Source organism: Carcharodon carcharias, chromosome 13 (assembly GCF_017639515.1).
Source record: "Carcharodon carcharias isolate sCarCar2 chromosome 13, sCarCar2.pri, whole genome shotgun sequence".
NCBI lineage: Eukaryota > Metazoa > Chordata > Chondrichthyes > Lamniformes > Lamnidae > Carcharodon > Carcharodon carcharias.
This window is the reverse complement of record NC_054479.1, coordinates 1613976-1641279: the sequence shown is the minus strand read 5'-3', so window position 1 is coordinate 1641279 and position 27304 is coordinate 1613976. Positions and strand designations below refer to the sequence as shown.

The 27304-nt window shown below is 44.5% G+C and overlaps 1 protein-coding gene across 1 annotated transcript in view; it reads left to right on the top strand.

Annotated features, from left to right (window-relative positions):
• dnah10 (dynein axonemal heavy chain 10) overlaps nt 1-27304 on the top strand; it is a 317805-nt gene that overhangs the window by 99094 nt on the left and 191407 nt on the right. The window contains exons 24-28 of the mRNA XM_041203322.1: nt 174-352; nt 13865-14076; nt 19079-19235; nt 20659-20892; nt 26997-27119. Coding sequence (XP_041059256.1) covers nt 174-352; nt 13865-14076; nt 19079-19235; nt 20659-20892; nt 26997-27119 — 905 coding nt within the window. The remainder of the gene's footprint in view (nt 1-173; nt 353-13864; nt 14077-19078; nt 19236-20658; nt 20893-26996; nt 27120-27304) is intronic.

The window sequence follows — 27304 nt, the reverse complement described above, 5'->3', positions numbered from 1 at the left end:
TGAAGTAGAAGATCAACCATCATCTCATTGAAGGATGGAGCAGGCTCGAAGGGCTGAATGGCCTACTCCTGTTCCTATTGCTTATGTTCTTATATATTTACCTAAGTTTTCCCTTATATGCTAGAAAAGCTGTAATTATGACTATGCTCTTTATTTCTCGTTGTTGATTGCAGGACTTGAGATCTTGGGCAAATTTGAGAATGAGGTGGAAGAATTTGAACGAAACCGTCAAGAACTGGCCAATGCTGAAAAGCTTTTTGATCTGTCGATTACAATGCACCCTGAGCTGCTGTCACTTCAAAAGGAAATAAAAGGCTTGCGACAGATCTATGACATCTACAAGGCACAGCGGGTATGTTTGTATAGCCTACTCAATTTATCCATGCTTTATTTAACAGATGGGGCAGAATTGTTCCAGATTTGCACTAAGTGCGATAGCAAGGGGGAAATAGAGCATTTTACCCGCTGGCTGCAATGGTGACTTTTCACGTTGTGTTGTCCCAATCCCACCTCATTAACCATGCATTCCGAGGAAACATGCTGTTTCTATGGCCGGTGGCTTCTGAATCGCCTGCCATGCCATCATGCATGTTTCGCTGTTTCATCATGCCAGGCACCATATTTAAAGTGCAGCTGCTCGCACACCTTTCAGTGCTTCCAGCCCATGACTGCTGCAAAGAGACATGGCCCTGAAAGACTGCAGTCCCCCGGTTTAGTGACGTGTCCTTTGAGAGCCTTTTTGATGCCGTGGAGGGGTGTGGGGCAGCTCGATCCCATTCCAGCTTCCCCTTCTCCTCAAGGAGTCAGCCAGGGGCCCTCAGGCACCCGTAGGGAGGAGGATTAGCAGGTACACACCCCGGGGCCATCCACCCAGGTGACTCCGGGAGTGTCCAATGCATCCGAATTCCCTCTTCCTGTGACCCCAGCAGCTCCAGCTCCACAGGCCGAGGAGGGTGCCACTGCCACACAGCAGGATCCCAAAAGCAGGCCGGGGCTCTCCAGGTTCGGCCTGCCAGAGGACGCCCGTCAAGGTCAACACAGACAGGGCATCGCAGTCAGCCGGCTGCCTCCACCTCCGCTGTAGATGTCAGGGGAGCACCAAGACATAGAGGCAGGGTTAGGAAATTTAAGAAGATGTAGTTGCACAGCCTGGGCATGGGCTGTGCAACTTGTACATAATGTTCACTATTGTAAATAAACTCCCATGAATGTCTCTTGCCTTTGGCTCCTTGTTCTGATGAGCAGTGTTCCTGTCACTCAGATGCGAAACCATGCTTCCTGCACAAGATAAAGGCAGATGTCTCAGTCCAGAGCCTCTTCCCTGTGCTTTGTGCAGCCTTCAGACCAAAGTGATGGCCCGGCCTCACAATCATTGGACACATTACTGATGCCTGCACCTCAGTGGTGCTTGTCATTGCTACTGGAATGTCATGGGCAGGCTTCACAGAGTTCCGTTATTTCCTCTGTGTGCTCTCAGCACCTTTGAGGTGGGGCTGGGTCCCACCTCTTCAGCATCTGTGACCAGGATACTGTACTCCCGAAGTGGTCAGGTGCTGAAGGCTGACAAAGGATCAGATGCATTTAAAGTTTCACGGCTGTGTCTCCATGAGATGACCCTGCTCACAGAGCGCAAACTGCCCTTGGCCTGACAGGAGTCAGGCATTCTCAAAGGCGATATAAAGATCTATGGAGTGTCCTCACTGCATGTTGTCATCATCTTCCTGGAATTGAGCGACTATTAGGGCCTCCACTATGTCTCCATGACAGGAGCCTTGTCATATAGGGCATGTGCGCTGCCATCAGCCAGACTAGAGTTGAACGTTCACAGATACGATGTAAGTAAATCTGTGGTATCTCCTCACTGCATGTCGTCATTATCCTCCATGAATCTAGCAGCTTTGAGGGCCTCCTGAGCGCACCTGCCTCATCTGGTCAGTGCGATGGCCTCATCACCAGCACCCTCACCTTTGAGGACCTCCTCACCCTCATTCCCATTGATGTCCTCCTCATTGGAGGAGAAGATGTGCAGCTCCTCCATCTCCACCTCAGCCAGCTACTCTCCCTGTTGCAGTGCCAGGTTGTAAAGGACGCAGCAGATGACGACGATGCATGACACCCTCTGCGGATTGTATTGCAGGGCTCCACCAGCTGGTCCAGGCACTGGAACCTAATCTTCAGCATCCTGATAGTTTGTTCTACCAAGGTGCGAGTTGCAGCGTGAGCCTTGTTGTACCTTCACTCTGCTGTAATCTGAGGATGCCATACAGGTGTCATCAGCCATGTTCTCTGCGGGTAGCCTTTGTTCCCGAGGAGCCATCCCTGCAGCCTCTGTAGACTCTGGAAGACATCAGGGATTTGTGACCAACTGAGAATGTAGAAGTCATGGACACTCCCTGGGAACTGAGCGCAGACCTGCAGGATACACTTGTGGTGGTCGCACACTAGCTGAACATCCAGCTGAGTGGAAGCCCCTGTGGTTGACTTAGCTTGTTGCCATGGAGATCTGAGCGCCACATGAGTGCAGTCGATGGCACTCTGCAACTATGGGAAACCTGAGATCTGGGCAAATCCCAGCGCTCTTGCATCTTGGCTTTCCTGATCCTGGGCGAAATGCACGAAGTTGTGTGCCTTCACGAAGATGGCATCTATGATCGCAAGGATGCATTTGTGGGTGGAGGCTTGCGATACCCCACAGAGATCAACTGTGGCAGCACTGAAAGGAGCCACTGGGCCTAAAAATTGAGTGCAGCGGTCACTTTCAGGGCCAGTGACATTGGATGCCCTCCATGTCACCGTGGTGCCAAATCCTGCAGCAGTTCCCTAGATATGCACAGTCTTCCACTCACCTTCTGGGAGCAGAAACAGCCAGACCTCGAAGGGACACCTCTAGTCAGGCAGCGGGCTGAGTTTGAAAAAAATCCAGGAGTGATATCACAGGAAAACTAAGTTCATTGGTTGGTGGGAAGCTGCTGTTAGGGAGTGTGTTTAAATAGCTTAAAACTAGAAAAATGTATCATTTATAAAGAAGTAGCTACTTGGATTTTAGTGAGGAACACTAGCAATAGGGAAGTAAAGTTAAATCAAGTCAAAGTGAAATAAAGTAAAGCAAAGTAAGATAAAGTTAGCGTAAGTGTAGTAAAGTTAAGTTACTAGTAATTTATTCTACTCATTTGACTTACTCTAAGTATAATAAATAGTTTTTAGATTTTTAGGATAGCAGGTCAGTTCGGCCAAGTGGAGGGTACATCCTGCGGTATGTGTGAAGTCATGGAAGCACCATGTGTCCCTGACAAACACATCTGCAGGAAGTGTCACCAACTACACAAGCTTGAGCTCCGGGTTTCGGAACTAGTGCGGCAGCTGGAGTCACTGTTGTGCATCCGTGAGACAGAGGACTTCGTGGATAGCATGTTTAGGGAGGTGGTCACTCCACAGGTCAGAAGTGCACAGCCAGAGAGGGAATGGCTGACTGCCAGGCAGTCTATGAGAACCAGGCAGGTAGTTCAGGAGTCCCCTGTGTCTATCCTGCTTGTTAATTGGTTTTCTATTTTGGATGCTAATGAGGGCAATGGTTCCTCAAGGGGTGTAGCCAAAGCCAAGCCTGTGGCACCATGTGTGGCTCAGCTGTACGGGGTGGGGGGATGGAGGAAGAAGAATGGAAGGGCAAAAGTGATAGTAGATTCCATAGTCAGGGGATGAGACAGGTGTTTCTGCAGCAGTAAGCATGACTCCATCAGTTCTGGTATGCAAGTAAATACCCTCTCTCTCCAGTCCATGTCCTCTTCATCCTGGTGCCAGGGTCAAGGATGTCATGGAGCGGCTGCAGGACATCCTTCGGGGGGAGGGGGATCAGCCAGAAGTTGTGGTCCACATTGTACCAGCGACATAGGTGGGAAGAGGGATGAGGTCCTGAAAGCAGATTTCAGGGAGTTAGGAAGGAAATTGAAAAGCAGGACCTCAAAATCAGTCATTTTAGGATTACTCCCAGTGCCACATGCTAGTGAGCATAGGAATAGGACGATAGATCAATTAAATATGTGGCTGAAGAGCTGGTGTAGGAGGGAAGGCATCAAGTTTCTGAGGCATTGGGACTTGCCCTGGGGCAGGCGGTACCTGTACACACTGGATGGGTTACATCTTAACAAGATGGGCTGATGTAATCGCAGGGAGATTTGCTAGTGCTGTTGGGGTGGGTTTAAACTAGCCTGTCAGTGGGGTGGGAACCTGAGGGATGGCCCAAATTGGAAGAAAGTAAAGTTGGTCGGAGGAAGCAGTAGTGAGACCAGAAGGCAGAAGAAATAAAACAGAGCATTGAATATGCTTCGAATGCAGAATGATATCAAAAAGACAAAGTTGAGGGCACTCTACCTAAATGCACACAGCATTTGTAATAAGGTAGATGATCTAAAGGCACAAATAGAGGTAAATGGGAACGATATAGTTGCCATTACGGAAACATGGCTGCACGGTGACCAAGACTGGGCACTGAACATTCAAGGATATTCGACATTTAGAAGGGACAGTAAGAAGGGAAAGGAGGTGGAGTTGCGCTGATAATAAGGGATGGGATCAGTGCATTAGTAAGGGAGGATCTCATATTGGAAGAACAATGTGTGGAATCTGTTTGGGTGGAGCTAAAAACCAGCAAAGGGCAGCAGACATTGGTTGGATAAGAACAAAAAAACTGTGGATGCTGGAAATCCAAAACAAAAACAGAATTACCTGGAAAAACTCAGCAGGTCTGGCAGCATCGGCGGAGAAGAAAAGAGTTGACGTTTCGAGTCCTCATGACCCTTCGACAGAACTTGCGTTCGAGTCCAAGAAAGAGTTGAAATATAAGCTGGTTTAAGGTGTGTGTGTGGGGGGCGGAGAGATAGAGAGACAAAGAGGTGGAGGGGGGGTGTGGGTGTGTGGTTGTAGGGACAAACAAGCAGTGATAGAAGCAGATCATCAAAAGATGTCAACGACAATAGTACAATAGAACACATAGGTGTTAAAATTAAAGTTGGTGATATTATCTAAACGAATGTGCTAATTAAGAATGGATGGTAGGGCACTCAAGGTATAGCTCTAGTGGGTTTTTTTTTTTATTTTATATATAATGGAAATAGGTGGGAAAAGGAAAATCTTTATAATTTATTGGAAAAAAAAGGGAAGGGGGAAACAGAAAGGGGGTGGGGATGGGGGAGGGAGCTTACGACCTAAAGTTGTTGAATTCAATATTCAGTCCAGAAGGCTGTAAAGTCCCTAGTCGGAAGATGAGGTGTTGTTCCTCCAGTTTGCGTTGGGCTTCACTGGAACAATGCAGCAAGCCAAGGACAGACATGTGGGCAAGAGAGCAGGGTGGAGTGTTGAAATGGCAAGCGACAGGGAGGTTTGGGTCATTCTTGCGGACAGACCGCAGGTGTTCTGCAAAGTGGTCGCCCAGTTTACGTTTGGTCTCTCCAATGTAGAGGAGACCACATTGGGAGCAACGGATGCAGTAGACTAAGTTGGGGGAAATGCAAGTGAAATGCTGCTTCACTTGAAAGTAGTGTTTGGGTCCTTGGACGGTGAGGAGAGAGGAAGTGAAGGGGCAGGTATTGCATTTTTTGCGTGGGCATGGGGTGGTGCCATAGGAGTGGGTTGAGGAGTAGGGGGTGATGGAGGAGTGGACCAGGGTGTCCCGGAGGGAGCGATCCCTACGGAATGCCGATAAGGGGGGTGAAGGGAAGATGTGTTTGGTGGTGGCATCATGCTGGAGTTGGCGGAAATGGCGGAGGATGATCCTTTGAATGCGGAGGCTGGTGGGGTGATAAGTGAGGACAAGGGGGACCCTATCATGTTTCTGGGAGGGAGGAGAAGGCGTGAGGGCGGATGTGCGGGAGATGGGCCGGACACGGTTGAGGGCCCTGTCAACGACCGTGGGTGGAAAACCTCGGTTAAGGAAGAAGGAGGACATGTCAGAGGAACTGTTTTTGAATGTAGCATCATCGGAACAGATGCGACGGAGGCGAAGGAATTGAGAGAATGGGATGGAGTCCTTACAGGAAGCAGGGTGTGAGGAGCTGTAGTCGAGATAGCTGTGGGAGTCGGTGGGTTTGTAATGGATATTGGTGGACAGTCTATCACCAGAGATTGAGACAGAGAGGTCAAGGAAGGGAAGGGAAGTGTCAGAGATGGACCACGTGAAAATGATGGAGGGGTGGAGATCGGAAGCAAAATTAATAAATTTTTCCAAGTCCTGACGAGAGCATGAAGCGGCACCAAAGTAATCATCGATGTACCGGAGAAAGAGTTGTGGAAGGGGGCCGGAGTAGGACTGCAACAAGGAATGTTCCACATACCCCATAAAGAGACAGGCATAGCTGGGGCCCATGCGGGTACCCATAGCCACACCTTTTATTTGGAGGAAGTGAGAGGAGTTGAAGGAGAAATTGTTCAGTGTGAGAACAAGTTCAGCCAGACGGAGGAGAGTAGTGGTGGATGGGGATTGTTCGGGCCTCTGTTCGAGGAAGAAGCTAAGGGCCCTCAGACCATCCTGGTGGGGGATGGAGGTGTAGAGGGATTGGACGTCCATGGTGAAGAGTAAGCGGTTGGGGCCAGGGAACTGGAAATTGTTGATGTGACGTAAGGTGTCAGAGGAATCACGGATGTAGGTGGGAAGGGACTGGACAAGGGGAGAGAGAAGGGAGTCAAGATAACGAGAAATGAGTTCTGTGGGGCAGGAGCAAGCTGAGACGATCGGTCTACCGGGGCAGTTCTGTTTGTGGATTTTGGGTAGGAGCTGTTTATCGACCATCAGTGGTGGTAATGCGGGGCATGGTTTTAATCAGGAGATGAGAGAAACATGTAGCTTGGGAAATACAGTAATCATGGGTGCTTCAATCTGCATATAGACTCGGTAAACCAATTGAGCTCTAATGCTGTGGAAGACAAGTTTCTGGAGTGTGTTAGGTATAGTATTCTAGAGCAGTGTGTTGAGGAGCTGACTAGAGGACAAGCTATTTTAGGTCTTGTATTATGTAATGAAAAAGGGCTAATTAATAATATTGTTGTAACAGAATCTTTAGGGATGAGTGCCCACAATATAATAGAATTTTACATTATGTTTGAAAATGAGGTAGTTCACTCTGAAGCCAGAGTGTTAAAGTTGAACAAGGAAATTATGAATGCATGAGGGACAAATTGGCTGAGGTGGATTGGGAAAATACATGAAAAGGTTTGACTGTACATAAGCAATGGTTAGCCTTCAAAGAACAATTACATAGCTTACAGCACCTATACATTCCTTCAAGGTGCAAAACCCCAAAAAAGTCAGTCAACTGTGGCTGAGAAAGGAAGTTAAAAACTATATAAGATTAAAAGAAAAGGCTTATAAAGTTGCCGGAAGTTGTAGTAAACCTGAGGATTGGGAGGTTTTTAAAATACAGCAAAGGAAGAGCAGGAAACTGGTAAAGAAAGGGGGATTAGAATATGAATACAATCTAGCAAAACACATAAAAACAGACTGTAAAAGCTTCTATGGGTATGGCTAGGACAAATGTGTATCCATTACAAGCAGAGTCAGGAGAATTCATAATCGGGAATAGAGAAATGACAGAGAAGCTAAATGATTACTTTGTGTCTGTTTCACTGAGGAAGAGTTTAAGAGATCCAAGGGACTAGGGAAAATGAGGAGTTGAAGGAAATTAATATAAGTGAGAAGGTTGTATTGGCGAAATTAATGGGACTGAAAGTTGATAAGTTCCCGGGACCTGATATTCCACATCCCAGAGTGTTGAAAGAGGCTTCTATAAAGATAGTGAATGCATTGGTAATCATTTTCCAAAATTCTACAGATTCTGGAATGGTTCCCACAGATTAGAAGGTAGCAAATGTCACCCCACTATTTAAGAAGGGAGGGAGAGAGAAAACAGGAAACTACAGACCTGTTAGCCTCGCATCAGTAGTAGGGACTATGCTAGAATCTAGTATAAAGGATGTGATAAATGGACACTTGGATAATAATGATGTGATTGGGCATAGTCAGCATGGATTTATGAACGGAAAATCATGTTTGATGAACTCGTTGGAGTTTTTTGAGGATGTTTCTAACAAAATTCATAAAGGAGAATCGAGGGGTATAATATACTTTGATTTTCAGAAGGCTTTGATAAAGTCCGGCGCTTGCTTAGCGAAATAAAAGCTCATGGGATTGGAGGCAATTTACTGGCACGGATTAAGGATTGGCTAACAGGCAGAAAACAGAGTAGGAATAAGCAGGTCATTTTCACTTTGGCAGGCTGTGACTAGTGGGGTACTGCAAGGATCAGCTTGGGCCCCAGCTGTTCACAATATATACCAATGATTTGGATGTGGAGACCAAATGTAATATTTCCAAGTTTGTGCATGATACAAAGCTAGGCTGGAATGTGTGTTGTGAGGAAGATGTAAAGCAGCTGCAGGAGGATTTGGACAGACTTAATGAGTAGGCAAGAACATGGCAGATAGAATATAATGCGCAAAAAAGTGAGGTTATCCACTTTGGTAGCAGGAAGAGATGTGCAGTATTTCCTAAATGGTAAGAAATTAGAAAGTGTAGAAGTACAAAGAAACCTAGGTGTCCTTGTCCATAAGTCACTGAAAGCTAACATGCAGGTGTAGCAGCAATTAGGAAGCTAATGGAATGTTAGCCTTTATCACAAGAGGATTTGAGTGCAGGAGTAGTGAAGTCTTGCTTCAATTTATAGAAGCTTGGTTAGACCGCACCCGGAGTACTGTGTGTAGTTTTGGTCCCCTTTCCTCAGAAAGGATATTATTGCCATAGAGGGAGTGCAACTAGGGTTCACCAGACTTGTTCCAGGGGTGGCGGGCCTGTCTTATGAAGAGAGATTGGGGAAACTGAGCCTGTATTCTCTAGAGTTTCGAAGAATGAGAGGTGATCTCATTGAATCCTACAAAATACTTAAAAGACTAGACAGGGTAGATGGAGGTAAAGATGTTTCCCCTGGTTGGGGAGTCTAGAACCAGGGGACACAATTTCAAAATAAGGGGGAGCCACTTAGGAGTGAGGTGAGAGAAATTTCTTTACTCAGAGTGTTGTGAATCTTTGGAATTCTCTACCCCAGAGGGCCATGGAAGTTCAGTCATTGAGTATGTTTAAGGTAGAGATTGATAGATTTCTGATTAACAATAACGTAAAGGGTTATTGGGATAGTGTGGGTAAAAGGTATTGTTCGATCAGCCATGATCATATTGAATGGCGGAGCAGGCTCGACGAGCTGAATGGTCTTCTCCTGTTCCTGTATTCAGCAACACTGGTTCTTGGTCATCTGCAGGATGACCCGTTCAGCGATGGCTCGATGTAATTCTTCAGCGGTGTGTGTGGCAGCCCCAGCCACTCCTTCTTCCCAAGAGTGCTGCTTCTCCCTCTGCCCAGCCAGGCGCCTCTGTCACTCTCTTCTCCTTTGTCTCCGCTCTCTAACAGCCACGAGGCATACAGGTAGTTCACGAGGCTCCATGCTCCTGATGTACTCCTCCTGCAGGATGAAAGACAGAGATGTGTGGGTTAGCATGGGTGTTCTAAGAATATCTCTTGGTTAAGTCTGAAGGCCCCTTAATGCACCATTTGGATGACCAGAATTTAATGCGCTGCATGGCCGCCCGAGACCCCACCCACCTCCATCCCACTCCACCTGACTGATTGGCAGCAGCTTTGCCCATTGGACTGCAAGTTGTGCTCTCAGCTCAGGCACAGACATTCTCCTAACATGCATTGCAAGGCTGCATTGTTAGCTTGAACCATGGGGGAGACTAGTCCAAACCAGAATGATGACATTACAAGGGGCTGTGAGCGCCTCCACCAGTGACCACTCCATGACCAGCTTCAGCAAGGGGACTGTACAACTTGCCCAGTCATCCAATTGTTCTGCAGTCCACTAAAACGCTCACTAGCTGGCAGTCTGTGCCCGAGAGGTGAAAAGCTCTGGAGCATTTGGTGGCACTTTCATGCCTCTGTGTTGCTTGAGTGGGCAGAGAAGCTAGGGGCCCGACTCCAAGCATGTTAATGTGGCTCTGTCTGAACTGTCTCAGCTGCGGAGGAATGATCACTTTATAGATCACTTTATACAAGGTTTCCCTAATTCATGGCTGCTTCCTTCCCCTCCACCACCCCCCAGCACATAGATAAAAACAAAAAACTGCGTTTGCTGGAAATCCAAAACAAAAACAGAATTACCTGGAAAAACTCAGCAGGTCTGGCAGCATCAGCGGAGAAGAAAAGAGTTGATGTTTCAAGTCCTCATGACCCTTCAGCAGAACTGAGTAATATTAGGAGACGGGTGAATATAAGCTGGTTTAAGGTGGGGGGGGGTTGGGGGGAGAGAAGTGGGGGTGGGGTTTGTAGAGGCAAGCAAGCAGTGATAGGGGCAGATAATCAAAAGATGTCACAGACAAAAGAACAAAGAGGTGTTGAAGGTGGTGCTAATTAAGAATGGATGGCAGGACACCCAAGGTACAGCTCTAGTGGGGTTGGGGTGGAAAGACTAACAGGACATAAAAGGTATTGATTTTAAAATAATGGAAATAGGTGGGAAAAGAAAAATCTATATAAATTATTGGAAAAAACAAAAGAAAGGGGAAAGAGCACCTCATCTTCCGACTAGGCACTTTACAGCCTTCCGGACTGAATATTGAATTCAACAATTTTAGATCTTGAACTCTCTCCTCCTTCCCCACCCCCTTTCAGTTTCTTCCCCCTTCCTTTTGTTTTTTCCAATAATTTATATAGATTTTTCTTTTCCCACCTATTTCCATTATTTTTAAATCTATACCTTTTATGCCCTGTTAGTCTTTCCACCCCACCCCCACTCGAGCTGTACCTTGTGTGTCCTGCCATCCATTCTTAATTAGCACATTCGTTTAGATAATATCACCACCTTCAAGACCTTTTTGTTCTTTTGTCTGTGACATCTTTTGATTATCTGCTCCTATCACTGCTTGCTTGTCCCTACAACCACACACCCACCCGACTTCTCTCCCCCCACCTTAAACCAGCTTATATTTCACCCCTCTCCTAATATTACTCAGTTCTGTTGAAGGGTCATGAGGACTCGAAACGTCAACTCTTTTCTTCTCTGCTGATGCTGCCAGACCTGCTGAGTTTTTCCAGGTAATAATGTTTAGTTGATGTTGATTTTAGTTTGTTTGTTATGATAAAATCCTTAAAACTTGAAATCTTCTCATGCGATTCCTTTAAGTTGGTCACTGGAAATTCAAATCTCTTTTTAAAAGTTATTTGTCTTTATGGTAAAAAGCAATATCTTGTGGGATATGAATCCAGAGTTGAAAACAAATACACTTGGGATTTGCCAGAGTTTAAACAAACAAGAACTTGAATTCCAAAGGGAAAGAGAGGAAAAAGAAAGAGGAAGAATGGGAAATGCAAAATCTTGAATTTGGGTTTCAAAGCAAAAGAGGAAAGGAAAAGTCAGAAAGGGAAAACCTTGAACTCCAGAGAGAAAAGGAAGAGAGGAAATTTGATCTTGACAAAGAAAAGTTAATTATTGAATGGGGGCAGCAGGAAAACTTGACATTGACTCAGATTGAGCTCCTGGTTTTGATTTGGCAAGGAATATTTGCTTAGTGCCTAAATTCAGTGAGGAAGGAAATGAAACGTATTTTGTGTCATTTGAGAAAATAGCAACAAAGTTGCAATGGCCACAAGAAAGTTGGGCAATTTTATTGTGAAGCTTGTTTGTGGCAGAAACGTTAGAAATATACAATACTCATATTTTCACATATCAATCACAATCTCAATTTTCACAATTCACAATTTTCACAATCCAATGACTATGATACAGTGAAAACTGCTGGTATAAATGTTGGTGAGTTATTTCTGGAAGCTTACAGGCAAAGGTTAACAAATCTGAGGAAGAAACAGAATCAGACTTTTGAGGAATTTGCCAAAGAAAAGGAAATGATGTTTGATAGGTGGTATAAGATCTATGAAAAGTAAACAAGAACTTGAAACCTTAAAGAAGCAATGTTAATGGAAAATATTAAAAATAGTGTCCCTTTAGGAATAAGATCACACCTAGAACATCATAAAGCTTCTAAGATAAGGGCAGCTGCTGTAAAAGCTGATATCACATGAACAGACTGATAATCAGAGTCGTAAAAAAGACAATATAGAGGATAAACATAATTCAAGGGGACTGACTTGTTATTTTTGTCATAAAAGAGGACATGTGAAGGCAGAGTGTTGGAAACTAAATGCCAAAACTGTAGCACTTGTGGGAGTGCATAGTGTGTCTTCAGGAAATACTGTACCAGTAGAGGGAGCTTGTGACAAGCAGGTAGCTTCGATTGTATTTACAGTTGGAATAGATCAAAGCATAGAAAGTTACAAAAGTTTTGTGTTCTAGGGTGAAGTATCCCCATTTTAGTCCAGTAAAGCTTTCAAGCAAATTAATATTCTTGAAGAGGTTCAGTTCAATAGTTGATGATGGCAGGTGAAGGAGATTTTCTTCCAGAAAGTTCACTCTATAAAAATGTGTTGATGCAGGGTATTAATGGATGTTGTTTAAACGCTCTGTGGCATAAAGTTAATTTAAAATGTGGTTTAATTTCTGGTATTGTAGTTGTAGGATTGTGTCTAAAGTACCATTAAAGATGTTGATTTTATATGGGGACCAGCTGGAAATAAGGTGATTCTGTCTCCAGTGGCTTCAGAAAAGACCAGTGAAGTTGTTAAAACTGAAACTGTTCGAGGGAAATCAAATGACACACAAAAATCCATGGTTTTCTGTAATCCTGCTGTGGAAATTACTGTTTTAATAAAGATATGTCCTAAGAGTTAAAAGCTCAGATTGTTGATGTTAAAGGGACATTGGGACATTGGACTGACAACAAAGGGTTAATAGCAGCTGGCGATGAACTAAATTTATTTAAATTCAACATAGCAGCACAGCCTGAGCAAGGGGTGTCAAGGAATACTCCACGATAATGATGAAACAAAGGAAAGCTTTGCTTTGAAATCAAAAGACTCAGCTACAACCAATATTGATACCATTGAGCTATGAGGAAGGATTTGTGTTTTTGAACATAAATTGAAGTTCAAAATGACAAAGCTGTTGCTCTTACAAAAAAGGAATTTGACCCCAAGCTCGTGTTGAGTTAGAGGATGAAAAGGAAAAAGAATTTGAAAGAATTTGTGAACTGACTGGAAAAGAGTATCAAGTTTTTTTATTTGATCATTGACATTACCTTAACAAGGTTCTTCAAGTATTTTACTCGATAGAAGAATGAACTGCTTGCACACAAGGAGGTTGTGTTAAATCTGCATCTCCTGGAAAAGAACACTCAAAATTTAAATCATGGAAACAAACTTGAAGATAGAAGTAATCCTGCATTTAAACAGGTGGAGGACAAATCGGATGTTTGGCTGGTTGAGACTTTCTTTACAGGCTTGGACATTAAAAAACCTGCAAACATGGAAGAGAACAGAAATCAGATGTTAAAACCTCAACAGGGTGGTTCAGGCATTGTGTTCAGAGGTCAACACCGTGATGACAGTGTAGTGCCTGATTTTAAAGAAGAACAAAAGAAATTATGAATCCAGAGGGTAAGAGGCATCCTGACAAAGAATTTATTCTGGATTTACGATTTACACCTACCGGTAGCAGAAAACCTGGGGGATTATCAGTGAGAAACAGAGTTAATGTTCCAGATCGATGACTTCTTATCAGAATGTTTCTGATGAAAATGTGCTTGGTCTGAAACATTAACTTTTTTTCTCTCTCCACAGGAGCCTGACCTGCTGAGTATTCCCAGCTGTTTTCATTTCAGAGTTCCAACATATGCTGAATTTTGCTTTTCCATTAACCTGTTACTGTTTCTCTAGACTGCTAAAGACGAATGGTCTGAGACATTATGGGCGGATCTAAATGTACAGCTACTTCAAGAAGGAATTGATGGGTTTTTGAAGGCTTTCAGAAAGCTACCAAAAGATGTTCGCAGCCTCTCAGTGGGTTTCTATCTTGAAGCTCAGATGAAAGAATTTAAAGAATCCATTCCTTTGTTATTGGACTTGAAAAATGAGGCATTAAGAGAGAGGTTAGTTTCATTAACCTCTTCGGTTCAGATTGCTTTGTTCAAAATGTAAACAGCCATAAGTAAATTTGAGTGCTCCACATTAACTCGAATACTCCCATTAACTTGAGTACTCCTGTTAACTGGAGTACTCCCCATTAAGTCGAGCACTCCACATTATCTCAAGTACTCCACATTAACTGGAGCGTTCCACATTAATTCGAGCAGTCAGAATCACAGAATCTTAACAGCACAGAAGGAGGCCATTCCTTCTGCACTGGCTCTCCAAATTAGCATTATGACTTAGTGCCATTGCCCTGCCTTTTCCCTGTACCCTTGCACATTATTTCTATTCAAATAATCATCTAATGCCCTCTTGAATGCCTCAATTGAACGTGCCTTCACACACTACCAGGCAGCGCATTCCAGACCCGAACCACTCGTTGTATGAAAAGGTTTCTTCTCACGTCACATTTGCTTCTTTTGCAAATCACTTTAAATCTATGTCCTTTCGTTCTTGAGCTTCTCCCTATCTACTCTGCCCAGCCCCCTCATGATTTTGAACATCTCCATCAAATCTGCTCTCAACCTTCTTCTCTGCAAGGAGAACAGTCCTAACCTCTCCAATTTATCCTCATAGCTGAAACCATTCTTGTAAACCTCTTCTGCACTCTCTCCAATGTGTTTACATCCTTCCTATAATATAGTGCCCAGAACTGTACACAATATTCCAGCTGAGGTCTAATGAGTGTCTTATATAAATTCAGCATAACCTCCCTGCTCTTGTACTCTATGCCCCTATTAATAAAGCCCAGGATGCCATATGCTTCATTAACTGCTCTCTCCACCTGTCCTGCCACCTTCAATGATCTATACACATATGCACCCAAGTCTTTCTGCTCTTGCACCCCCTCCAAAATTCCACCCCTTATTTTAGATTTCCATGTTCTTCCTACCAAAATGCATCACCTCACACTTCTCCACATTGAACTTAATCTGCCACCTATCTGCCACTCCAACAACTTGTTCATGTCCTCTTGATGTTCCACAACACTCCCAAGCTTCATATCATCCTCAAACTTTGAAATTGTTCCCTGCACACCAAGATCTAGATCATTAATATATATCAGGAAAAGCAAGGGTCCCAACACCGACCCCTGGGGAACTCCACTACAAACCTTCCTCCAGCCCGACAAACATCCATTGACCATTACCTCATCAAAAAACTCCAGCAAGTTGGTTAAACGCAACTTCCCCTTTAGAAATCCATGCTGGCCCTTCCTTATCAACCCATATTTTTCCATGTGACTGTTAATTCTGTCCTGAATAATTGTTTCTAGAGGCTTGCCCACCACTGAAGTTAAGCTGACTGGTCTGTAATTGCTGGGCTTATCCTTATGACCTTTTTTGAACAAGGGCATAATGTTTTCAATTCTCCAGTCCTCTGGCACCTCCCCTGAGTCTAGGGAAGACTGAAAGATTATGGCCACTCTCAGTTCTTTCAAAATGTTGTGTGAGGTTGATTTGCCGGGTCAGAAACCTGCTTGCTCTGGAATGATCTTCTCATCTATAGTTGGTGCTATCCTATTGAGTATCAGGCGTTCAAACAGCTTATTGGTGTGGCAAAGCAGTGAAATTGGCTGAAAACTCTTAGGATCTGAGGGATCTTTTCCGGGCTTATTACACGTGCCTTCTGCCAAATATTAGGTAGCTTGTGTATTGCCAGGCAGTGGTTGAACAATTGTAGGAGCCATTTCTTTGCTTGCTGTCCAAAATGCTTTATCTGCTCTGTTGCTATGTTGTCAAGACCAATTGCTTTCCCGTATTTTAGACTAGATATACCAATTTCCATGGTGAATGGTCCAGTGAAGCCAGGGTCATCGCTGTACTTCTTCCTATCTAGTTATGCTCTTGGTTGTTTCTTGTTGATTTTTCCATTTAGGAGCAACTGGTGTGCAACTTGGTTTGCAGACACATTGGGATATTGGGCAGCTTTTTTGGGATCGCCTCCAAGTTTGTGTGTGAGAGACCATGTCTTTTTGCTGTTTTTTGTAAGATCTGTTGTCTCTCTCAAGGTGTCCCAGGTGTTTTGACTCTCTTGAGCAAGCAGGTTTCTGCTCCGGGCAAATCAATAACAAGCCAACTGCTCAACCTCACACAACATATTGAAGATGGTTTTGAGCAAGGGATGGTAACAGGTGTTGTTTTTGTAGACCTGTCAGCAGCATACGATACAGTGAACCATAGAAGTCTCCTCTGCAAGATCCTAGAGATGACAGAAGATATTCGCTTAACATAGCTGTTAGAAAGCATGCTTCAGAATCATCGGTTCTATGTTGAACTAGGTGGGAAGCGCAGCAGGTGGCGTATTCAGAAGAATGGTCTTCTTCGGGGAAGCATGCTTGCACTGCTGCTGTACAACATCTACATGAATGACCAACCTATAGACGATGTCACACGCCATTTTATATATGCTGATGACGTATGTGTCACTGCCCAAAGCACTGATTTTAACACTGTGGAGAAAATGCTTTCTGAGGCCTTGGAGGGGACTAACATCCTACTATGAAGAAAACCACCTTCGCGCAAACCCATCAAAGACGCAAGTTTGTGCATTCCACCTCAGAAACCGTGAAGTCAAATGCCAGCTTAAGGTAACCTAGTGTGGAGCAACACTGACCCATTGCAAGCACCCTATCTACTTAGGAATCACCCTTGACAGATACCTCACCTTCAAGAACAAGACAAAGGCAAAAGTGAGCGCAAGAAACAACATCCTGAATAAGCTCACTAACGCAAAATGGGGAGCAAGCTCGAAAACATTGCGAACCAGTGCACTTGCTCTTTGCTATTCCACTGTCGAATTTGCCTGCCCTGCATGGGAAAGATCTACTCATTCTAAGAAGATGGATGCCGTTCTGAATGCAAGCTGCCGACTTATCACAGGTTGTTTAAAACCAACTAACACCATATATCCTGGCAGGTATCGCTCCCCCTGATATAAGAAGAATGGTAGCCAGCAAGAAAGACCGACTCTGCCAAACATCAGATGAGAGGCACCTTCTACATGGTCATACACCTATACCCAGCCGCCTAAAGTCAAGGAAGAGCTTCATGAACAGTGTTGTTCCATTACAATCAACCCCATATGAAGCCCACATCGCCTTGTGGAAAGATTGGCTTGCCAGTCTCGAACAACCCCCAGCGATGGAAATTCTACTGGATGAAAGCCTTCTCCTAGGAGCTAATTGCAACTGGGCAACCTGGAAGTGCCTTAACAGACTTAGGACTGGTGTAGGTCGTTCAAAGATGTCAGTAAGCAAATAGAGATATACAACCAGCCCGACAACTTGTGAATGTGGAACTGAGCACAGACTATGCAACATCTCCTGCAATATCTATTGCTTGAGGAACCCTGCACTGTTGCAGATCTTGCTGAATTCAATAATAAGGCGCAAAAATGTGTCCAGTTCTGGCTAGGCCATGTATAGACTGTCCGTGGACCCGATAAAAAGTTCCTTCAATATCTTTGGATGCATCACATCTGGTCCCGGTGCCGTATCTATTCAACACTTCCTCCTCATCGATTTTGAACCCTTCTAGTGACGGAGTTTCCTCGTCTGTCACCGTGACCTGGGTAGCATCTACCTCCTTGGTAAAGACGGATGCAGAGTATTCATTTAATACCTCAGCCATGGCCCCTTCGTCCATGTGTAAATTCCCTTTTAGGTCCCTAATAGGCCCTACTCCTCCTTTTACTACCCTTTTACTATCTATATGCCTATAGAAGACTTTGGGATTCCTCTTTATGTTGGCTGCCAGTCTTTTCTCATAATCCCTCTTCGCTTCTCTGATATGCTTTTTCACCTCCCCTCTGAACCTTCTGTACTCCTCTTGGTTCTCAATTGTATTTTCTACCTGACACCTGTCATAAGCACACTTTTTCCTCCTTATCTTAATTTCAATCTCCCTTTTTATCCAGGGAGCTCTGGATTTGTTTTCCCTACAAAATACATTATATTTCCCTTTTGATGGAATATACCTTTACGGTACCTGAACCAATTCTTTTTTGAAGGTGGCCCAAAACCTACAGTTTTTCCTGCCAATCTTTTGTTCCAGTCTATCTGGCCCAGCTCCGTTCTTGCCCCATCGAAGTCGGCTCTTGTCCAGTTAATTATTTTCACTCTAGATTGTCTATCGTCCTTTTCTATCATCATCCTAAAAAGTACAATACAATGCTCACTGTCTCCTAAATGTTCCCCCACTGACACTTGATCTACTTGGCCCACCTCATTTCCAAGAACCAGGTCTAACAGTGTGTCTATTCTTGTTGGATTGGACACACACTGCTGTAGAAAATTGTCCTGAACACAATCTAGGAACTTTTGCCCCTCTCCACTCTTTACACTCCAACTGTCCCAGTCTACGTTTGGGTAATTAAAGTCCCCCATTATAGCTACTCTATAATGCCTGCATCTCCTTGTAATTACCCTGCAGATTTTATACTCCATATTAACTTGAATGCTCCATATTAACTCAAATTCTCCCCTTAACTCGCATATTCCACATTAACTAGAATACTCTCATTAATTTGAATACTCCACATTAACTCGAATACACCCATTAGCTCGAGCCCTCCACATTAGCTCGAGCCCTCCACATTAGCTCGAGCACTCCACATTAGCTCGAGCCCTCCACATTAGCTCGAGCACTCCACATTAACTCGAGCACTCCACATTAACTCGAGCACTCCACATTAGCTCGAGCACTCCACATTAACTCAAGCACTCCACATTAGCTCGAGCACTCCACATTAACTCAAGCACTCCACATTAACTCGAGCACTCCACATTAGCTCGAGCACTCCACATTAGCTCGAGCACTCCACATTAGCTCGTGCATTCCACATTAGCTCGAGCACTCCACATTAGCTCAAGCATTGCACTGTAGCTTGAGTATTCCACTGTAACTCAAGTACTTGATCGAGTAGTTGTGCAGACTGTCACAAATATAATTTATTTTGTAGGCACTGGAGAACACTAATGGAAAGAACCGACACAGAGTTTGAGATACGAGCTGAAACATTTACATTAGCGAATATGTTTGCTATGCAACTTCACAAATATAGTGATGTCATTGGCGAGATTGTTACTGCTGCCATCAAAGAACTTGGCATTGAGAAGGTGAGCTGTACTTTCAAAACTAGCAGCTTAAATCCCACCTTTGAGCAGACAATCTGTACTCAAATGGAATGTGGATCAGGGCAAGAAGGGGTCTGGGAAATGGGAAGACAGGATCAGGGAGAAGGGAGACAGGAGAGGGGATCAGGGGGACAGAAGATGGGATCGGGGAGAAGGGCTTATGGAAAAGGATCAGAGAGAGAGGCCAGGGAGGGGAATGGGGGAAAGAGATCGGGAAGAGGGGCCAGGCAGAGGGGTTTAGGGTGATAGACTGGGGTGAGGGATCTGGAAACAGGGCCTGGGAAAGGGATCAGGAAGAGGGACTGAGGAGAGGGTCCGGGGAGAGGGATTGGGAAGAGGGTCTGGCGAGAGGGGATTGGGGAGTAGGGTTTGGATAGAGGGATCGAGGAAAGGGGCTGGGGGGAGGGGTTTGGGAAGATGGACCGGGGAGGGGAACGGGGCCGGGGAGAGGGGATCTTGGAGAGGGGCTGGGGAGAGGGACCGGGGGCAGGAGCCGGGGAGAAGGGCTTGGGGAGATGCACCGGGGAGAGGGTTCGGGAATAGGGGCCGGGAGGAGGTGTTTGGGGAGAGGGGCCGGGGAGCAGGGTCAAGGAGAGGAGCTGGGGAGAGGGACCATAGAGGGACTGGAGAGTGGGATCAGGAAGAGGGGCTGGGAGAGGGGTTCAAGGAAAGTGATCGGGGAGAGGGTTGGGTAGAGGGGTTCATGGAGAGGGATCGAAGAGAGGGATCTGGGAGACAGACTGGGGAGAGGGATCAGAGAGAGGGACCAGGAAGAGGGGATCAGGGAAACGGACTGGGGAGAGTGTTCGGGAAGAGGGGCCTGGGAGAGGGATTGGGGAGATGGACTGGGGAGGGGGCTGGAGAGAGGAGATTGGGAAGAGGGGATCGGGATAGCGCTACAACAGTGAAATAACATTTCTCCCATTTGACTTGCTCTGAGCATAGATGCTTGCTGGGAATATTAAATTAATTCTTAAAATGATGTTAGCTAGACATATTCCCACTATTACCGATATCATCATTTGGCACACATCATGGACCCTGATTCTTTGGAAAGCTTTCCCTGAATTCCATGTCACAAAGTTATCTGAAGTTCTCAAGTTGCACATGGCTGGTGCTGCAACAAATTACAGATTCTCAAGTCTGTGCCTATTTCTATATTTTGCATAAAAATGATTTATTTTGTACTAAAAGTTTTAAAATACTGCATTATTATGAAATTGTGTTTATTTACAGAATCCACACTTTGCTGGAGTTTATCAGTGCCTATGTATTTTTTCAGTACTGAAGTGTAGCCACCTTGGTAATGGTTGGCTAACTGGGGGATAAATGCCACTTTGGAAGGTTAGGTTACGGTTGAGAGTAAGAGCTTATTGCTGAGTTTGGCTGTTCTTTCTGTACACAGGGTGTCAAGGAGATTGTGGATACCTGGGAAACTATGAAATTCACTGTGCAGAAGTATTACAAAGGATCTCAGGATCGAGGCTACATTCTGGGATCGGTGGATGATATACTTCAGATACTCGATGACAATGCCATGAACCTGCAAAGCATGGCTGGAAGCAGATTTGTGGGACCTTTTCTGAGCACAGTGCAGGAGTGGGAGAGAAACCTGTCCCTAATTGGTGAAGTGATTGCGGTAAGGACTCTAGGAGTGAATCTGAGTATAAATAATTTCAATGTTTCAACTCCAACCTTGCAACATGCAACTATCTCCAAAATCATATATCTGATGTATATATTATAACAAATTAAACAAGGCTTTTGACTACTTGTGACCATCTATATACAGTAAAGTCCTGCCATTTTCACTTACCCACACTTTGAACTTTATATACAACGTCACGCAATGCATGAGCAATGTTTGCTCATCCACGGTTTCTTCTCCCTCCCTCTCCTTTCCCTGGGGAGACAATAGCCATAATGGAGCAGAGGCTGGAATGGTTGCAGCCTGAACAAAGGGATTAACATGGAAATGTCCGAATATCACTGCAATAATGGCAGTGTTCATTTTGAAATCTTCACTGATGTATTGCTTAGAGGCTGTCTTATCTGTCGGATACAGGTACTGCACCACAATATTGAGCAGAGTAACTGCCCAAACCAATGCTCCCCTCACATGGCTGGAAGCTATCTAAATCAGCCCCATGGAAAAGCATGTTCATTGTTCGCAATTTCAACCTTTGCGAGGTTTCATGGGATGTAGCCCCTGTAAACAATGGGACGTCACTGTATCTTCAGTTACGTTTATTGATAATGTTATTCGTTGATCGTTGAGGGTGGACCCTGGGACAGGCAGTCAACAGCACCTAGAAGATCTAGTCTATCTAGAGGATCTAGCATCTAGTCTATATTCAAGTAGGAGTAACGGTAAAATAAAAGCAAGGGCCCATTTCTATTTAGCTAAGAAATGCCTGGTGAGCTCAGTCCCATGATTTGCACATCCTGCGCTATGTGGGAAATCGTAGAATATCCTGGCGGTCTGGATGACCATGTGTGCAGGAGGTTCCTCTGACTGGAGCAACTCAAGCTTGGGTTTCAGAGCTTGAGCAGCAGCTGGGGCACTATGGTGCATTCACCAGGCTGAGAGGTTCATGGACAGCATGTTTAAGGACGTGGTCACCCTGCAGCTTAAGCAAGTTCAAGCAGAAGAGGGAATGGGTGACCACCAGGCCCAGATAAGGTGTATCCCAGGCTGTTGAGGAAGGTAAGGGAAGGAATATCAGGGACCCTGGCAGTAATTTTCACAGGTGAGGTGCTGGAGGACTGGTAAAGTTGTCCCATTATTAAAAAAGGAAGGAAGGGGTAGACCAGGAAATTACAGGGCAGTCAGTCTAACCTCAGTGGTGGAGAAGTTACTAGAAAGAATCCTGAGGGACAGAATATATCTGCACTTGGAGAGACACAGATTAATCATGGATAGTCAGCATGGATTTGTTAAGGGAACATTGTGTTTGACAAATTTGATCAAATTTTTGAAGAGGTAACCAGGAGTGTTGATGAGGGTAATGCATTTGATGTGATCTGCATGGACTTTAGCAAGGCTTTTGAGAAGGTCCATCATGGCAGACTGGTCAAGAAAGTAATTCCCATGGGATCCAAGGCAAAGTGGCACATTGGATCCAAAATTGACCGAGAGGCAGGAAGCAGTGGGTGATGGTAGAGGGATGTTCCTGTGACTGGAAGTCTGTTTCCAGTGGGATCCCACAGGGCTCAATGCTGGGGCCCTTGCTGTTTGTGGTGTACATAAATGATTTGGACTTAAATGTGGGGCATATGATCAAGAAGTTCACGGGCGACATGAAAATTGGTAAGGTGGTAAATAGTGAGGAGGATAGCTGTAAACTGCAGGAGGATATCAATGGACTGGTCAGGTGGGAGAGCAGGAATTTAACCTGGAAAAGTGTGAGGTAATGCACTTGAGGAGGGCTAACAAGGTAAGGGATTACACTATGAATGGTAGGACCCTGGAAAGTACTGAAGATTATAGGGACCTTGGTGTGCATATCCACAGATCCCAAAAGGTAGCAGGACACATAGATAAGGTGGTTAAGAAGGCTTCTGGGATACTTGTCTTTATTAGCCAAGGTATTGAATACAAGAGCAGGGATGTTATGCTGGAACTGTATAAGACACTGGTTAGGCCATAACTGGAATACTGTGTGCAGTTCTGGTGACCACATTATAGGAAGGATTGCACTAGAGAGGGTGCAGAGGAGATTTACCAGGATGTTCCCTGGGCTGTAGGGCCTTAGCTATGAGGAAAGATTGGATAGGCTGAGGTTGTTTTCCTTGGAGCAGCAAAGGTTAAGAAGGGACCTGAAAGAGGTGTATAAGATTATGAGGGGCATAGATAGGGTGGCCAGGATTTTCCCCTCGGTGATTTGGGGGCGGTGCCCGCTCGCTGAGGGAAAAATGATGCGGGATGACGTCAGGGATTCCTCCTGACGTCATCCAGGTCCATTTAAATTTTTAGGAAGGCAGATGGACAGCGAAATCAGCTGTCCGCCCGCCTACCTGTCAATGGCCAATTGAGGCCATTGACGGGCTAGTTAAAGTACTTAAAGACCTGCCCGGCCAACCTTAAGGCTGGCGGGCAGGCCAGGAGCCCCAGCTGGCTTCTGATTATTGATGAAACTTCATCCACTGGCGGGATGAAGTTTCATGTCTGTTATGTAAAAAATAATAAAGTTTATGTGTTCTTTATTAACATGTCCCATCTCGTGTGACATTGTCACATGAGGGGGACATGTTAATAATTTCTTAATGTCTCTATTTTTAAAGTTTTTACCACTGTCAGTATTCTCTCTGAGACAGGACTTTGCCTCAGGGAGAAGTTCCCTCTTTCAAGTGCATGCACGCAAGACCGCACTTGACAGATGGGGAATCCCTCCCCGGCCTCCAGGAAGTGCATAACGCTTCCTGTTGGAGATGCCGCTGGGCGGGCCTTAATTGGCCTGCCCACTTAAAATGGCAGGGGGCCCCGTTTCGGTGGCGGGGGTCAGCTGCCCGCCCGCTGCCAAGCCAGTGGGGCCCACCCACCATCCAAAGGCAAGATTCTGCCCGGTGGATAGGAAGGCACTTTTTCCATTCGTAGAGGAGTCAGTAACAGGGGGCATAGATTTAAGGTAAGGGGTAGAAGGCTAAGAGGGATGTTGAGGAGAAGTGTTTTCACCCAGAGGGTGGTGGGAGTCTGGAACTCACTGCCTGAAAGGTTGTTGAGTCAAAAACTCTCGTAACATTTAAGAATATTTAGATATTCATTTGCATTGCCATAGCCTCCAGGGCTATGGGCCAAGCGCTGAAAAATGGGAATAGTGTAGTCAGATCTTTGTTGACTGGTGCAGACACAATGGGCTGAATGGCCTCCTTCTGTGTTGTAAAAATCTATGAGTCTATGAGTCGAGTGAGAAGGAGGAATTGAAGGAAATTAGTATTACTCAAAAAATAGCATTGGGAGAAGTTAATGGGACTGAAAGCTGATAAATCCCCAAGTCCTGATAATCTGCATCCCAGGGGACTAAAGGACGTGGCTATGGAAATAGTGGATGTGTTGGTTGTCATCTTCCAAAATTCTGTAGATTCTGGAACAGATTGGACAGTGGCAAATACAACCCCACCATTTAAAAAAGGAGGGAGGGAGAAACCAGGGAATTACAGACCAGTTAGCCTTACAGAGGTAGGGAAAATGCTAGAGTCTGTTATAAAGGATATGATACCAGGGCACTTAGACTAGAAAATATCAACGGGATTAGACAAAGTCAACATGGATTTATGAAAGGGAAATCATGTTTGACAAACCTACTGGAGCTTTTTTAGGATGTAGCTAGCAGAATAGATAAGGGAGAACCAGTGGATATGGTGTATTTGCATTTTCAGAATGCTTTTAATAAAGTCCTACATAAAAGGTTAGTGTGCAAAATTAAAGCACATGGGATTAGAGGTAATATATTGGCATGGATTGAGAATTGGTTATTGGACAGAAAACAGAGAGTAGGAATAAATGGTTCTTTTTCAGAGTGGCAGGCAGTGTCAGGAAGATATTATAATTCTCATAATGTTATTGGAATTTATTGTAAAATAGATTAATAGCGGGATGTATCTATGTGTGTGTGTGTGATTTAATTGAATTACCCTGGCTGCTTTGATGTAAGAGGAGAAGTTAGAGGTTTGAAATGTTAATTAGGTAAACATGGAGAAGTTTCGAAACATAGGTATCAAAGGAACATTTACATTTTTAAATAAACCAGACTAATTGTTTTCAAAAGAGGGGGTGAAATGTGTCACCTAGCCAGGTGAAGTTTAGAAACAGTGTGCTTATTTTTCCCAAAGGTTAGGTAGTCTTATTACTACTGAATTCAAGGCACACATCTTGAAATTTATCCAAACTGCAAAACAAGTTGTGGCAGGATTTGAACAACTCCCTTGCCATCGGCTGTGACTAGTGGGGTACCGCAGGGATCAGCGCTTAGGCCCCAGCTACTCACAATATATATTAAAGATTTGGATGAGGGAATCAAATGTAATATTTCCAAGTTTGCTGACAACAAGAAATTTAGTGGGAATGTGAGTTGTGAGGAGGATGTTAAGAGGCTTCAAGGCAATTTAGACAAGTTGAATGAGTGTGCAGATACATGGCAGATGCAGTATAACATGGATAAATGTGAAGTTATCCACTTTGGTAGGGAAAACCGAATGGGGCGGATTATTATTTAAATGGTGATAGATTGGGAAATGTTGATGTACAAAGGGACCTGGATGTCCTTGCGCACCAATTGCTGAAAGCAAGCATGCAGGTGCAGCAAGCAGTTAAAAAGGCAAATGGTATGTTGGCCTTCATTGCGAGAGGACTTGAGCACAGGAACATGAATATCTTATTGCAGCTATACAGGGCCTTGGTGAGACCACACCTGGAGTATTGTGTGCAGTTTTGGTCTCCTTACCTAAAAAAAGTTATACTTACCATAGAGGGAGTGCAGCAAAGGTTCACCAGACTGATTCCTGGGATGGCAGGATTGTCATGTGAGGAGAGATTGGTCTGACTAGGCCTGTATTCACTGGACTTTAGAAGAATGAGAGGGGATCTCATTGAAATGTATAAAACTCTGACAGAAATGGACAGACTGGACGCAGGGATGATATTTCCTTTGGCTGGGGGTGTCTAGAACAAGGATTCACAGTCTCAGGATACAGGACAGGCCGTTTAGGACCGAGATGAAGAGAAACTTCTTCACTCAGAGGGTGGTGAACCTGTGAAATTCTCTACTACAGAGGCTGTGGAGGCCAAGTCATTGAATATATTTAAGAAGGAAGTAGAAAGAATTCTGGACACTAAAGGCGTCAAGTGGTATGGGGAGTGAGTGGGTATGATGTTGAGATAGAGGATCAGCCATGATCATATTGAATGGTGGAGCAGGCTCGAAGGACTGAATGACCTACTCCTGCTCCTATTTTCTATATTTCTAAGAGAATTCCAAACTTCAATCATGCTTTTACATGTAGGAGTGTTTCCTAATTTCTTTCCTGAAAGATCTGGCTCTAGGTTTTAGACCACGTCCCCTAATCCTAGACTCTCCAACCAGTGGAAATTCCCGTTGTCTGCCTTATCAGTTACCCATAATATCTTAGAAACTTTGACGAAATCACCCCTTCTTGGGCTAATTTTCCCATTTCTACAGAGCATTAATGGAAATTTTAAAGTTTGTGGAATGTTCTGTACATGAACATCAGTAAAACAAGCATCATTTTCTCACTGTTGTGACGGAATCTGCTGCATGGGGGGACCCCCATTCCTGACTATTCCAGTGAGCCAGATTGGGGGAATTAACACTTCACAGTATGTGGTAGTTGCTGATGATTCATTGCACTTGCTCCTATTTAAAGTTCCCTTTGTGGAAGGCTGGCACTGACAACCTAGGTGCCACAGCTAAAGATCTGTTTAAGATCTGTGAAGTTTGCTTAAAAGATTGATTTTAAAGATCTGAAGCTCATGTTTCAGTGTGGAAGATTAATAAAATTATATTATGTGAACAGAGAAGAAACTATTCCAATAGCTAGCTGCTGGCACGGGCAGCCTCCTTCCCTTTACCAGAAGGAACTTAACATGTGGATGTGTCATGGTATATCATTGAATAATGAAACTATAACACTGTAAAATATTAGTGAAGAAGTGACATTTTTGCAGGGACTGTAACTGTAGTGTGGATTTTTCAGCAGGGAGTAACTGATAATTGTCCTCTGTAGATTTGGTTGGTGGTGCAAAGAAAATGGATGTATCTGGAGAGCATCTTTATTGGTGGTGACATCCGATCGCAACTGCCAGAGGAAGCAAAGAAGTTTGATAATATTGATAGAATATTCAAAAAGGTAATTAATTAAAACTGTATGGATGCTAAGGCAAAACTAAATAAATAATTTTGCACATTTTAAAAATTGTGATTTTGATCCCCAGCTTCTTTTTCACTCACCCAGTAGCAGCTACTGCTACTGGTGATGACTTGCTCCCAATTAATGCTGTTCCTGAGGCTGAATGAGTCCAGTATCTTCCCGCC